Source organism: Lepidothrix coronata, unplaced genomic scaffold (assembly GCF_001604755.1).
Source record: "Lepidothrix coronata isolate B3197 unplaced genomic scaffold, Lepidothrix_coronata-1.0 Scaffold157, whole genome shotgun sequence".
Taxonomy (NCBI): domain Eukaryota; kingdom Metazoa; phylum Chordata; class Aves; order Passeriformes; family Pipridae; genus Lepidothrix; species Lepidothrix coronata.
This window is the reverse complement of record NW_016690337.1, coordinates 1,043,192-1,058,962: the sequence shown is the minus strand read 5'-3', so window position 1 is coordinate 1,058,962 and position 15,771 is coordinate 1,043,192. Positions and strand designations below refer to the sequence as shown.

Below are 15,771 nucleotides of genomic sequence, written 5' to 3'. Positions count from 1 at the left end.
ATTAGGGCATGCATGTGTGAAATTACTGTATGCAGCAGTCACAAATAAAAAAAAAGAAAAACAAAGATAAAAAAACCCACCCACAGGATAGCTAAATGGCCAAAGGCAAGCATGGGATTTGGAATCTCATTTGCCTGGTCTCTGAGAGGATACAGAGGAAAACAACACCATCAGCTTTCAAGGCAGCATTCCCCACACCACAACAGGTACACCACAAGCTGTGCTAGGGGACCCAGGCATGACTGGCCTTGGCATAAGAGCATGCACCACGCTTAAAATTGCTAACTTAGGCACGTAGGAATCCTTGGGTTAGTGTACATGAGGTGCCATGGCCTGATTCAAATCGGCAGCACTCTGGATGGGACCCAGGATTCTGCTGCTCTTTTGCTTGGACATCAGTATAACAGAAAAAATTACAGCTGTCATGTGTTTGGTTCTGTGCTCTACTACATTTTCAATGAAAACTTTGTGCCGTATTATTGCCTACACTCAATGAGTACAGTAATTCTCTTTATTCATTGAGCTTTCCCCCTGCCCCCCATAATGCAAATCTATCATATATGAGAATGTCACAGTAAATCTTACGTACCACTGGAATCAATCTCCACCGCTCTGTAGGTTTTAACTTACAGTTTATTCTGAACCCTATTTGCAGAGCAAATGCTTCCTTTTGGATATACAACCCCCTTCTGATGAGCAGTTCTTGAATACTTTTCTTCCTGGACACCAGGTTCTCAGCTATGCAGTGTTCAAAACACTGTGCTAAAGGGCACTACCATCTAACTAACCCTCAATAAACAGTGTGATTAGCTCCCAATCAAGCAAAATGCTTAAGTATATGCTTAATGTTAAGCTTGTGATAGAACAATTGAAGTCAATTTCTCATGTACTTGTAGTTAAGCATATACTTAAGTGATTTGCTGGATCAAGGCCATAATGATTATGTACTTTTCCAGTAATCTCTAATGTGCTCTTTCTTAAATTCCTAGTTGTCTCTTCTCTATATTTCTCTCCTGTTACTCCCACAGTAACCTATTTGACAGGTCTCATCTTTCTGCTTTGCCTTCCCCTCTCTCTACACTGGACAGGTTAACTTTGCAAAAAGAAAACTAAGGAATCTCCCTTCCCAGTTAAAGCAATGGAGGACTTTCTACTGACTTTGAGTAGCATGACACATATCCAGCCAAACAATATAAAAGCATTCAACAATTCCATTGCACAAAAATCACTTGTATTTGCAACCCTCAATATTTACTCCAATACCTATAAGGTCTCAGAATGAAAAAAAGTTATCTCCTCGATTTTTTTTTCCCCCTATACTTTCAGGCTCAATTACTGCGACCTTACCCAAGAGCAACATTAAAATCTGTATATTCCTAAGCGCATTATGGAAGTTCCCAATCAATTTTCATTTCTCCAAAGAGGGAGCAAGACCTTTCCTGTCAGTTGCAAGAGGCTTTGCTGCACTGTCCTACTCCATTATCGGTGCCTGGACTGGAACCCGAGGTTTGTAGGGCGTAGAAAGGGTAACAGCTGCAAAATGCAGCAGCGAGTCACTGTGCTGGCAGGGTGTGCATCTGTGTGCTGGCTCAGAAGTCAGCTACCTTCAATAGGCCAGGTCTAGCTGCTGCCTGGGATTTGGGCCTGTCCCACAGGCAGGTCGGGGTCTGTGCTTGGCAGCGTGGCATTGCAGCGGGACCAAAGTACCCTGTTGATTGAGTGCAGATTGCAGACAAGCCTCGAGGCTTCCACGGTGTCCAGGGAAAACAGCTGGCTTTGATTTGGCACCGCCTGCCTACCTGCCTGATCTATTTACGGGAGCTCAAGCTGAATAACTTTGTGGCTTTATTTACCAGCGAAGAAAGGCTGCTCCTCTGCTGGCAGTGTGCCATTCAGTAACTAGCTCTGCTCCTCTCCTCTGAGATTCACGGGCTTTGTCTGAGCAGAAAAGTTGTAAAAGGACAACTGCTGCTTAGGGAACATCCAGGAAGCAACTGACCTTCACCGTATCCCCAGCCTGGTGCACTTGACAAGTTCTTTTTTCAGTCCCTGAAGAGATTGCTTCTGTTTGTTTTGCAGGGGAAATGTTACTGTGGTATTTGCTTGCTCTTCCTTTAAATAAGCATAAAGCACTCTAAAACACTAGATCCATTTTGTAAATACTAACAACTTTCTTCCCACTGTTTCTGGGTTTTTCCTATGAATCAGAAATTCTCATGGTATTTCAAACTACAGTCAGAGATGCAAATGCTTCATTCTCATGTGATACCATGTAAAAGCTGCTCTAGTGCTATTTCAAGTGACTATCATTATTTTCAATGATTTTCAGGAATTTAGAATCTCATTATTTTTGAAAATCCCAGAAAATTCATATCTTTTGCTAGCCTGAAAAGAGAGTACTCTTGAATGTATAAAAGCTGTCAGTAGGTGGGTGTTAACTACTTAGTTGAGCATATGTAAAATTTCAGAGGAACACTGTTTTTACATGCTTTTAGACAAGATTTAACTTATTACCAAGCATTATGATTTAAAAAGCACCTACTAATGTTTAAGGCCTTCACACTCCAGACATAGTTTTACTATTTCTTCTTCCATTTTACTTCTTCAGAAATATTATTGAAATGTTGTTAAACATGGTCAATATTTATGTCATAGAAGAATAAATTATTATTATTATGATGATGATGATGACGCTTTCATTTCTCAGATCACGAGTGCCCCCCTCAACCACTTACCATGTCTGCTTTGCTATATCAAACTGGTAAGCCCTTGTTAATTCATCAAGGTGAGCTTGAAGCATTGGCTGCATCTCCTCTCGTGGGGAAGGCGTGAGGGTTGCAGTCGACTGTTGCCCAAAGGAGATGGCAGGTGATGAAGCTACTCCTCGGACAGGGGGTGTGGGAACACGATCATCATCTTCTTCAAGCTCATCCTCCATGCCCTGATGTAGGTAGGTCTGAACTGGCAAAGGCGGACACCAACCATCACTGTCGTATCTAAAATGAAACCCAAATAAATTTATCAAAACTCATATCTGCCACATAGTAGAGGGTGTAAAGGGCAGGCGGGATTTCTGCTATAGCTGTAACCCTCACATGCAGTGGAACTTCTTAACATTTAACGAAAATAGGGTCATAATTGCTTAAATTGTCCTTACCGAGTCAGTTTAATTTTTCCCACAACAGCTAAGCAGCTCGAACAAGAAGCGCAACAAAAAAATTACTGACCCATTATCACATTTGTTAATGGTGATTAGATAATGTTACACCACAATCAACAACAGCAATGAACTAACTCGCTTCCAGGATCATTAATCTAGGAGAGTGCATGAAGATTGACCTAGACACGAAAATAGCAGCATTCTTAAAAGGTAGAGCAAGCCTTACATAGTTGCACTTATGCACTTATTTACTTCCATCCTCCCCTTTGTTGATAAATTTACTCTTTGTTTCTATTTTGAAGCTATACTTTCCTCATAAATGCTGGTCTTCCCACACTGCAAATATGTATCTCCTCTGATGTGTAATACATTCATGTCACAGCAGCAGTGACCTTAAGCATATGCTGTGTCACAGCACCAGCTGATAAGGTACATCTGCCAGCACCCCACCTCCTAACCAATCTGTACTGGGACTCACCTAGACACTGCTGAATTTCTGAACACTTTCAACACACCTGCCCGAAGTAAGTTAAAAGATAAACAGCTACCAGTATTCTTGGACACCAAATTCTTCTCTTTTCATATATAGGAGGTGTTCTCATAGGTGTTTGTAGTTCAATTTTTGCCTTATACCAAAGCTGTAAGGGGTGATGCTACATCTGATCAGGGCTAGAAACAGAAGCTTTATATTTAGTTATCACTTTTTATGTAAGCTTCACCAGCAAGTCAATCCTTTTCAGTCTCTCTACTCATCACAGGACCTTTCAATTCAGTGTTGTATTACAGTATCATCTTGGGATCCTGTCCCTTGGAGACAGTGGCATCACTCAAGGTGTACAGGCCTTAGTGACTGTGGTCATTCCCTGTGTATTATCTCCCCAGAGTAGTTCCCTAATCTGAACACAACTTCAGTTGTGCACAGCTCTGCTGACGATCACACCACTCAGATCTCAACTGTCTACTTTTCCCATCTTCAAAACACCCAGTCAGTCAGCAGGTCCCTTGAGCATCGGCACACATTTCTCAACTCCCAGTGTATTCCAAAATAACTCAGGACAGACAGCTTTTTTTTTTTTTTTTCTACAGGCAACCAGACAACCAAAAGCTCTCACAGCTCCTTCACTGTCAAACCATCTCACTCTCTAAAGGCCATTTTACAAGCATCATCTACTAAGTCACTTTATCTTCTTTCCACCTTCAAGGACTGCTGACAAGGTCCTTTTTTTCTGCAATGCAGGCAGGCAATGTGTTGTGCTACACAGTTAATTTCTCAAACCAGTTTAAGAATACTCCTTTAAGGCTTCTGATTCGGAAGGAAGGAACTACCAATTTCCCCGAGAAAAATTAATTACTGTCAGTTTTCTCAAGTGTGAAGCCAGGTTATAAAAATGCTGGGAACACTGAGATGGAGAAGTTTCAGAACCTGTATTATTAACAAACATTTTCTTTAAGCAAAACTCATAGATTTCTAAAATTAACTAGACTACCATTTCCTTATTCAGACTCTTTTTAAAAGCACAGATTCTGGATAGCTAAAACAACTTGATCTAACCATCCAAAAGTCTGTGGAAGACATATTTGGTAATTAACACTGATATTACTTTAAATATATATGCAGATATAACAATATATAGATACACAAATACATGTACGTGTACAGAGGTGAGAATAAAGGCTGGATCTTAACCCTTGGCATTTAGGAGCTTTTCACTCTTTGATCATTACTATTTTCATAATACAGAGATTTAAGAAAATGTTACATGATACATATTCATCCTCAGCAGACAATTAAGATATGGCCAGCTGTAATTTCTCTCTCCTAACAATACTCACTCGTGACATTTGCACCCAAGGCTGAAGGGACCATCCTAACTCATGCTGCTAAAAATGCACAGTGCAACAACTCGTTCACTTACTTTTGCTCTCTCAACCTCATGCTTAGGTATAATGTCTTCTACTTTAAAAGGGACAGGGCAAAAAGGTCCTCCCTGGTGACTTCTCAGTGATGAATAAATGAGCTTTGGAAGTGCTCGCCTTTTGACCCTTCTTGCTTCAAATCCCCAAATGTTCAGCTTGATAGTAAAAAGATTTCTCACTAAAAAGACTTCTTAGTGAAAAGATTCTGCACAAGTACCTCATCTTTACCTAAATTTTGTTTGAAATGGAAAGCAGCCTAAGGCTGAAGTTTGGGACATTGAGATGCAAGATTTCAGGTACAAGAACCCTTGCCTTCATATTGTAAGATGTCCAAAAAAGCCGCAGGTTCTAACCTGCATTTAGAGAAGGGGAAAAAAAAAAAAGCCTACAAGAAAGAGCTAGCAAACTTAGGAGACTACACAGCAACTACACCTCACATAAATGATTTAGTTACGGAAACTTCCGGTACCAACAGAGTATTGGTCACATCCATGTTCTTTTTGGTTTTCTGAGTAAATCCAATATGGTGAAAATGCAACTTTTTTCAAGTACACTTATTAAAATCTAAGCACCTTAACTATATTAGAGATCTCTGACTGTAATTTCATTAATTAAGCCTCTATTAAGTTCTGGTTAAAAAACATGACTCTCTATATTTCTAATAGTTTTTATGGTATTCTCAGCACTTTCATCCTATAACAATCTTTTGCTATTAAAAAACTTGATTCGTTACACTGACAGATTTTTTTTCCTTCAAGATAAAAAATAAAGGTGATGGATAATGGGCACATTCCATAACAGCTCTATCTCATTACACACACAGTTGCAATAAAGGATGTTTCCCTCCCTAGGCCTCACCAGAAAAGATTCTTTGATGTGAAAGGTATTATTTTCTTAACTTTTTCCAAAGACAGAAAATAAGTATCAAATATACTGACATCCAGCAGCTAATATTCCATTTTAAGGTGCAATCAATAGCAAGAAATAGAAATAGTCAAGTAAAAATATGCAGGCTGCTTTTACTGGGGTTGGCTCAAGAACATGCATAGTATTAGTGAAAAATCTAAACAGATGATAATGACTAAATAATGAGCATTTTCTTACTGTCAAGTTTAGATAAAACCAAGCAAAAGCATCTACTCTGCATCTAATTAGTTATAAAATTAAAACACACTGAACTTGTCACAGACAGAGTACATCAAAACAAACCAAGACAAACAAAACAGTTTAAAAAATGTGTTGTTGTTCTGGGTTTCTTTTACCCACTATATCCACCTTAAAGGCAACATAAAGGACCACAGACTATGATTCATTCCATTTTAGCATGTTGAAAACCACAGAAACAGGATCAACCCCTGAATACAGAACGACCATTAGTATTGGATACATCCTGAGAAAGTATGGGCATTGCAGATCCGTTCTTCAACAAAGGTGGCTGCAAATTACAGCTCCAGACTGATACTGAAAGTGTAATATTCAAATTTTTTGTGTGTTTGGTAAAATGCATATTACGAGGTCAAGCTACAGTCACTGTTAACGAGGCACTACAAAACCCAGAGAAGAGTAATTCAGAAGATAATCGGCAGAAAAACTAAGTCTGAATTGTTGTGAATGTGGAAGGCTGGTGATTACCTTATCCTTAAATAACCAATGTTGTCTTGGTGACCAACATCATTCCTTCCAGCTAAATTACAGATACTTTATGCAACTGAGGAGTCAAGCCCTGTGTCACAAGGGATTTTTTTTATAAGGTATTTCCGTTTACCTTTTATGCTATTTCATTGTTCTGAAAGAAAATCCAAGTTTTTTGCCTTCCATAGCATAATTGTTTTAGTGAAATGGCCGCAAATGTGTTTTAAAGATGTAAACTGATAAAGACGAGTATTATATTGTAAAACCATTTTAAATTTATTTTAGCCTTTTATAACAGTATAGAGAACACCATGATTATATGCACTTTTTGCCTTGAGATTTAAACAACTCTTACAATCAATAAGGATATTAATTTTCCCTTATATTTGCTTTGAAATTCTAACTCTAATACAGCCAGAATGGGCCTTAATTCTAAAAAGAATTCCACTGACTAACACAGTTAGTTGTTACTCATTTTAAGAGTTGAAGGACTTGGTATAAACTCAAATAATATGTAATTTCTCTAATTTTCATTATAAAACTAGTAATGATCAATGCTTCATGCTTACAAAAGAGATAACACCTGAAATATTTTTATTCAGTAAAGCTATTACAATGTTTTTTTAAAACATGTTTCATCCTTAGGAAATATTGGTCAATCCATGTATTTAAACAGGCAGAAATTTGTCCCTGACAGAACAATTATTCTCCAAGGCTCCAACAGAACTGACCACAGTAAACTATCTTTCTGTATACTCTGATTTTCTTCCGGAGTTTGATAACCTGGCACGTCATGTAATTACACTTTATAAAAACCATTATGTAATTTTTGTCTGGGCAGAAAATGTCTCTTTCCTCTCACTTAGCACTCCTTGTGTGATTATGTGTCCTTGAGAACAACTTTAAGCTATACAAAAATAAGTGGAAGGTTGTAGAAACTTAAGAGTTGTTGAAATGGCAACAACAAAAAGCCTATAATTAGCATGCCTTCCTCAACTGTGAAATTTCTTCTAAAAGGCGATGAGAACATTATTATCCATTGGTTGATCTTCAAAAAATAATCCAATTTGGTGTTTTGTTTTTTTTTTGTTCTGTTGGCTCTAATATTTTTAAACATCAAAGCAGTGAAAAAATACAAAGAGCCAGATTATGTCATCCTTTCTCACTCTGAGTCCCATCAGCTGCATGCAGTCCCAACAGAATTCAATTAAGCTACCTGTGAAGTGAGATACTTCTCAGCATGGGAAAGCAGTGAAGCTCTACATGATGATAAAGCAAGGTCACTTTTGTTTCCACCTTCAGTCACTCTCCAGAGAAGCTATTCAAACATTTCTCCTCCCTAGCCTTGAATAAGTCTACAGGATAAGGCGTTCTTTTACTTTTGTTTTTTTTTTTAAATGAAACAGAATAATATTGTCGCTTAGCAAAATTAAAAAATAATAACAAAACAGGCCTCATCTCTGCAAACCACAGATTTTTCTTCAAAACAAAAAGAAAATTAAAATTACCCTGCTTCTTGCTGATCCACCCCATAGTGTTCCAGCTCTGTGCCTGGAAGTGGCTGCACAGGAGGGGGTGGGAGGGGAACACTGGCCCAGTTTGAACCATTACTTTTCTGGGGCTTGGCAGTATTTTTGTTTTTCTTCTTTTTCCCTCCTTTGCCACCTGCAAATCCAAAAAGAAAAATAAAATGTTAGAGATGTAATGTGGAAAAAAAAAGCTAGCTACATTTACATTTCTTTGAAAAAAATTCTTATTCCAGATGGCATGCCCCGAAAAAGAAGACGTATTTATATCTCAGCAGAATCAGCATCAACGTGCTAATGCTGTCACAAGGTTATAAGTAATAATAGAATGGAATGGAAAAATATTCTGAATATTTGCTGAAAATCAATTCTTTTTAAAACTCTGTACATTTGCACCACAGTAGTGCACAAACAAGGAAAGATATGTCTTTCTGTATCAGAAATATATTTCCTGATATTATTCATCTGTTCTTTATGACTTCTTGAATTCACTCCTAGATAAAAATATAATAAAATATAGCAAATTATTTCAAATATCAGAATCCAGTGTGACTATAACAGTTTTCCATAATCACTTTCTGTGGAAAACATAGAGGTTGAGGACACCATCTAAAAGAGCTGTTGTTAGATTCAATATCTTTCAGCCAAAATGACAAGACTAACTTGTCAAAACAAAAGAAACAGGGTTTTTTTAAAAGATCAGGAAGTCATGTACAATGTTTTAGGACTGTTTCACAGCATTCAAATATCTCGTGCCACTATGAAGAAGAGGTTCTCTTTCTGATATGTAACTCTAATGGATAAGGCTGGCAAAAACGAAGAGAGCAATGCATTTTGTTTAGGCCCTCTGCTCTTCTCTTATTGTCCTTATATCTGCTTCTCCAGTTGAGACACTTCCATTTGTGAGAAACTGATCTTACAGAGAAAGCTCTCATCCCACTTGCTTTTCTTCTTTTATTTTGCTGTGACTTCTTTTTCTTGTTAGGAATTCATTAAGAGGAAGAATGGCACAACATTTTGAATCCCTTGACTGCTTGGAGACCCATCTAGTTTTTGCTGTTTTGCTGCGGCTTTGAGACTCTTTGGACTGTTGTGTGGAGGAATGGTTTGTCACATGCCTTTTCAGCGGGGTACCCAGCTGGCCATCACTCATTCCTTTCCTGTTTGAGAGAGCGCAGTCTAATCCATCCCACTCACTGACATCTCTTGTTGATTTATAAGGATCAGTTATGAAAAAAAAAAGTGTAAAAATGAATCAATGACTCAAAAAAGTCACAACTGACTTGTCAAGTGTGCACTAGCAGGCACCACCTTCTTTGCCATGGCTCTAGATTTAAGCACAGAGGAATCCAGAAGGAGGTGTGATTCTAGCAACAGAGAAAAGCACATGACATGGGATTTTTTGGGAGACAGTGGCTTTCTTCTGTTACCTCCAAATGTCAGCTGGATGAAAACAGGAAAGGATAGAGAGGGAAGAAAAAAGGTGATTCTGTGACTCAGAAGTAGCCGTCTCCTTTCACCTCCAGTTGTGCCTGCTAGAGACAGGCAACAAGTCCAGCAAGGTTCCTAATTGGCCTGACTGCACATTGCAAACAAGACTTTCCTTTCCAGTACTCAATTCCAGATCAGAGCTCTTCCTTCTTTTTCTTGGAGGGACACATAGTAAATTCCAGCCAAGATCCTGTTATTCACTACGTGTGAACTGAGCCGATATTCCCTCTATTAGGACGCAAGACTCCTTTTGAAGCCTGGTAGAGAGGGAAGCTTTCTTGAAAAGGGAAGGAACATTTCAAATGATGAAAAGAAACCCCAGTGATGGTGGAGATAAAGGAACAAATACATGAACCTTCTGGAGGGAAAATGAAGCTTTCAAAGCACAGGTAAGGCAAAAAGTGGATAAAGAAACAGGGGCATAGAACAGTGTAAAGGAAGTAGGTTAACTTAAATTTGTGGGATGCGGGGAAATTTTTGAAAAGTCAGCATAAGTAGAGCTAAGGCAGGAGGGGCTGCTTTAGGAGAAAAGCACATGCATAAGAGTGTGTGTGTTGCAGGAGGATTTAAACTAGGAATACCCAGAGAAGGGAAACGTAGAGAACAACTTCAGCTTAGAGATTAATTGAGGCAGTGAGGAAGATTTTGGAAGTGTAGCATCTTGATAACTTTAGGAGACTAGTACAATAGAAGTTGGATGTGTGGGGTGCTAATATGGAGTCACTCGAAATTGAGGGTTTTCAGAGTGAAAGGTTAAAGATAATGGAGTTATTAGAAAGAGTGAAGCAGGGAGACAAGGAACTATTTAGATTAAGAAATCAAAGATGAGAACTCCAAGGTCATTACTAGTAGGGAAAGCAGCCTACACTGTATAGTTGGGCAGGAGATTTCTCTTCTGTCCCCACAGGCAGAGTTACTCCACTGTCACACTAGTGGAACAGACACCTAATACATAGTGCTTGGTGTGTGTTTGAAAACTGATGCAGCAAAGCCTTGTTTCCCCATAGCAATGATGCTTGATGTTTCAATGTCTCCTCACACTGAAATTCAATTATATTGTTTAAATCTCTAGATGAATCAGGCCCTGGAAAAAGAATTTGCCAGTTGGGCTGATGATCATAGCTTTGATATAATCTGGGAGCGGTGCAAAGTACAGCTACAAAATTTCCCTGCCTCATAGAGCAGTTGAGTTTTTAGCTATTTTTCATTCCACAGTGGGATAGGATTTCTCATGATATTAATTTAAGAGAGACAGAAACTTAGTCAGAATAATAAGTAGTACTTAAAAGTACCAACCAAGGAGGTGAGAGAACAAGTCCCTGCTCACCCTGATGGGGACTACGTAACCAAAGCTGGTCTCTGACTCCGGTGATGCTTTAATTATCAGACTATTTGAAGGTCTCTCCCAGTTCCTTGTGTATTACAGACATAATTATCCTGTATCAAAGGCATAATTACTGGGCAAGGGAGAGTAAAATACTGACTCTGCACTCTGATAATCTGACACTCCTCTGAGCATTGGGGCACCCAGGTGTGAGCTACCTTGATCAAAACAGGAATGCCCTGGCCATAGAAAGACTGAGCTGAAGTTTCCTCATGTCCTCAGAAGATTTATTTCAAACTGACAAACACTATGCAAAATATGTTTCACTTGAAATATTTGATCAAAATCCAGCTTTTGATTAACTGGCATTTTCCAAGGAAACTTCATATTTTCTGAGAAAATTCTTAGGCAGCCATAGCTGTCAACATATCTAAAGTGTGATATTGCCCTCTGATAACTGCCACATATGTACCTCAGCACATCAATTTCTGCATTTGCATGCAGCCTGGAGAGCAAGCTGATTTCCTAAGCTACTTGCCAATACATCTCACATACAAGGAACAAGAACTTTTCTTGCAGTATTGTATGAACCTCGCTCCCAGATCTCTCTCCGTCAATGCCATGAGCCTGTTTTTCAGTCTCACTCAAATCAGCTAATACTCCCCCTTGAGAACACAAGACTTGCAAACACATTTGGCTATTTGAGCTATGGGCCAATGATTATAGGCTTCTAATCTCAAGATTCAATTTGAATAGTAATTTAAATTGACATAAAGAAGTAATTTCTAGATTTGGTCTGTTACTGTTGCAATTGTTCCAGCTTAAAGTGGAAATTCAAAAGGCTAGGGATATAGAATGAATATCAAGGTTAAGTCCCTTCAGCTCTCTCATATTTCAGTTAAGGGAATTCAGAGGTTTTCTTTTTAATTGCTGCCTCTTCAGTTTTTGTTTTGAAATAAAAAAAAAAAAAAGACAGTTATACATAACATGAGCAACAAGTAAGCAAAATTAAAGAAATCAGGAAAAAGGTGTGTTTAAATATAATACACAACCACATGTACTACAGTCATTTTCATCTGATGAAAATGCATCATGTTTCCAATAGAACATGCAGCACACACATAAAATTTACATCCTGTTTGTATGCAGGCTTGGCACAATTTGTTGAAACCCCAGTCATCGTTCAGGGCCCTACAATTATTTCTGAGCTGCTTCACTGAAGAACAGCATCTAGAAATAGCTCGTGGGAGTGGGGGATCTGTTGAGCACTCAACAAAAATATTACTCTCCTCATGATGTTCAGTGTGGGGAGGCCTATAAACTGAGAATGGATGCAGAAATACATTTGCTCCACAAACTGTGCTGTCAGGGAAGGGATGTGACAAGGCAAGGCTGGCAATTGCACTGACAAGCACCACCTGGGAGGAATCTCCAGTTATCTCCAAATAGGTTTTGCCAAAAAATTTTTTTTTTTTTTTTTTTTTAAGTAGAGGCCCATGTGACAGTGTTCTCTGCTGTTCCAATGAAACGTCATATTTTCCAGTGTTTACTAGCGGGCAGGTACTCTCATGGGAATTCTCAACCTGTGCCTGGGAGGTCTTTCCACCTCTGCGGCGAGCCGCTCGCCAACACCCCTCCGTCCCTCACTCCCCTGCCCACGGCGGTGGAACCAACCTGAGAGGCTGCCACTCCTTTCGGAGCTGTTGTGGGAGCTGGTGGTGCTGAAATCCTGTGACTGGTTGTGTGGCAATCTATTAGCCAGTCCCTCAGCCACCCGGTAGTCAGGGATGTAAAGCAAGGCTAAGGGTTAAACGGCAAAGGTCACAGTGGCATCGTGGGATTAGTCGACAGCACAAGCACATGCAACACATGCAGTTAGCAAGTCAACAGCAGATGCGGTGGGGTGGCAGTTTTAACTTACTTATTTTTAAAGGTACACCTAGCCTAGCCTGATGGAGGGCAGATGGCTTGGTGAATAGCACAGGACAAAGAGGAATAAAAGCGCAGGACGACGCGTTTTGTGATTGTATGACATTCAGCGTGCATGCAAGGAATGTTAGCATTAGTTAAGGTAAATATGAACAGTATCTCGCACAACTAAAAAGAATGTTCTAATTCATGCACAGATGATACAGTACAAAGCCAAGGTCTCTGGAAAATCAGAGCTGTAATTACCATTGTTGCCTTTGCCTTGGTCTGGGAGAGAGTAACCAAATCCCATCAGGTCATTTTTTTGCTGAATTGAGCTTTTCCACTGAGGATCAGGTAAATCGACAGCCAGCTCATGGATGCTGTTGGAATGCAGTATCTGGGTGGTGGCATATGGTGTAGCTTGCGTTATTTGGCTGGAACTGTTGTAACTGGTTTTCGTGGTGAAGTCGATGCTGCTGTAAATGGCTCCATCAGAAAGCATAGTAGCAGTTTTATCTCCTTGCCCTGGCACTGGTGGCAGCACATCTGTGGTGAACACAGGGGAATGAAACAAATCATTGATGTACACGAAGCCTGAAAGTATCAAGGTTTAAGATGAGAAATAAATGTGTCATTTTGCACGTTTGCATTTCAGCCGAGACAGGTCCATGAGCCAACGAAGGGAAGATGATGTACAACCATCACCAAGCTATCAGCATCTGTGACAGGCCTACCACTTGTCCTTCACGTCTCACTGCCTAAAACCATCTTTTTTTTTTTTTTCTCCATACCTTCAGCTTGAAAGTGAAGTTTGGAATATTTCTCTCCTAAAGAATGTTTTCAATTGTTCATTCTATGTCAGAACCAATGAAGCTGTCTGGGCTTCAGGGAAATGATGAAAGGAGAGAATTTACAAATCATAGAGGGAACTTTCTGAGAAAATATGTAGAAAAACTCTTGTACGGATGCCAAAGCCCTCAAAGTAATTTTTTAAGGGCATCACCTTGATTTCCTTGAAGTTTTGTGCATCAGCTTATCTAATTTTCTTTTTGACATTAGCTAGTACATTTCTCCTTTTCCACAAAGAAAAACATGACAAGACCAAGTTGTTCCTGGTATGTGAAATAAAATCTGTTATTCTGAAGGGATTTAAGTGATCAGTCCCTCAAAATGGTAAAGCAGTGTTAATAACGGAGAACAACTTGTTCAAATACTCCAGTACATTTACCTGAAGAACAGTACAACACATTTAACTAAATATGTTGACTTTTCTACATCTTTTGAATCATAATACACAGTGTAGTTTATATATTTAATCAGATAGATTGGCAATCTCTCTCCTTACTAAACACTGAAGTGACCTTTGTTGGTGGAATACTAGATCTAGAAACTGAGATTACTGATGTGTGAAGAATCTAATGATGACTGGCATGATGTTCCAAGGAGAACCACAGCTCAGCAGATAATCCTTTTCCTTCTCTATCTCAGAAGTCAATATATCAAATGGTACTATTTTTACAATTTATTTAGACTCTGAAAAGTTGAATCAATTCTGGGATGTACTTGTTAAAAAAAAAATTTAAAAGCATCATTTATATTCCATTTTCTTTCTACAGGCAGATGGTAGATATGGATTCCAACTCTTAGATCACACTTGAGATAATGCACACTCCTACAGTGAGGATGTTCACATCCCATTCTAGGGAGCACATCCAACTTGGATATACCTTGAGCCCCAAAAAGAAAAGATGATTCTTGCACCTAGGCAAGGGCTTAGGCTCAGTTTCAGACTCAGATGGGGGTTTTGTGAAACCTCAAGGAATACAGCTGTTCTCTCACTGTCTCAAAGATTTATCCAGCAATGAGCTGTGACATCATTGTCTCCTCCAATTATTTTGGTTGGTTTGTTTGTTTTGGTGTGGTTTGGTTGCATGTTTTTTTTTTCCCTGGGATGAACATTTAGATCACAGAACTATTTTCTGTTACATTCATGTGTGCAACAATGAATATTTTAATATGGACCCTAATAACATCTGCAGTCTCAGGGCAGCAACATAATACTAACAATAAATACAGCAGTAACAAGTGCTCAGCAGAGACACTGCAGAAACAGAGATTAAATTTGGGTCTATCAGCATGATCTGGTTTTGCAGACAACAGGGAAATGGACATAATCAAGTATTTAAAAGATCTTAATTGTATTAACTTATAACTGCAGATAAGTTGTAAGTGCAAAAAAATTACAATTAACGCAAACTACAGCTCATATTTCAAAATCAGGTTTATTGCCATCTATCTGCACACATGCAATGTGCTTTCTAGGGGCTGTACACAAACAGAAAGGCATCTATGTCCAAATACAGTATGAGATGTGAGAGACAAATGCAGTCCATCTTTCTTTCATCCACAGTACGAAGATTTTTCCTTTCCGCAATTGGTTTCGTCAAAGCATAATGGCTTGAAGTTTAGTAAATAAATTCTGTTGTTGATGTATCAAGTGAAGCAAATTCAGCTCAACCTGTCTGTGTTGGATTTGCAGACTTAGGGAAGTAAAAACTATCTAAATGCTCATCTCTCAAGTACTCAGACATACATCTGTCTTTTAGAGCACATTTCTGGCAAGAATGAAGAGGTATCATCTCTATACAGTCATTTTAAAATGGAGAATGATACATTGCACACACTTGAAAGGAAAGTTGCATAGCTCTCCACCAGCCAAGAACTTTCAGTCTTTCTTACTAATAAGCTGAGGTTCTCCAGACATTCTGGGAATTTTCAGTACAACCATGGATTACTTTTTTGACCTCAGT

The 15,771-nt window shown here is 38.9% G+C and overlaps 1 protein-coding gene across 12 annotated transcripts in view; it reads right to left on the bottom strand.

Annotated features, from left to right (window-relative positions):
- ROBO2 (roundabout guidance receptor 2) overlaps positions 1-15,771 on the bottom strand; it is an 891,080-nt gene that overhangs the window by 34,591 nt on the left and 840,718 nt on the right. For 8 of the 12 annotated variants that reach the window (XM_017829032.1, XM_017829038.1, XM_017829041.1 and 5 more), the window contains 4 exons: positions 13,226-13,507; positions 12,725-12,850; positions 8,218-8,374; positions 2,736-2,996 (listed from right to left, as the gene is read on the bottom strand). In XM_017829032.1, the coding sequence (XP_017684521.1) occupies positions 2,736-2,996; positions 8,218-8,374; positions 12,725-12,850; positions 13,226-13,507 (826 nt within the window). The remainder of the gene's footprint in view (positions 1-2,735; positions 2,997-8,217; positions 8,375-12,724; positions 12,851-13,225; positions 13,508-15,771) is intronic. The other 4 variants (XM_017829039.1, XM_017829040.1, XM_017829043.1 and 1 more) reach the window with 1 other exon arrangement.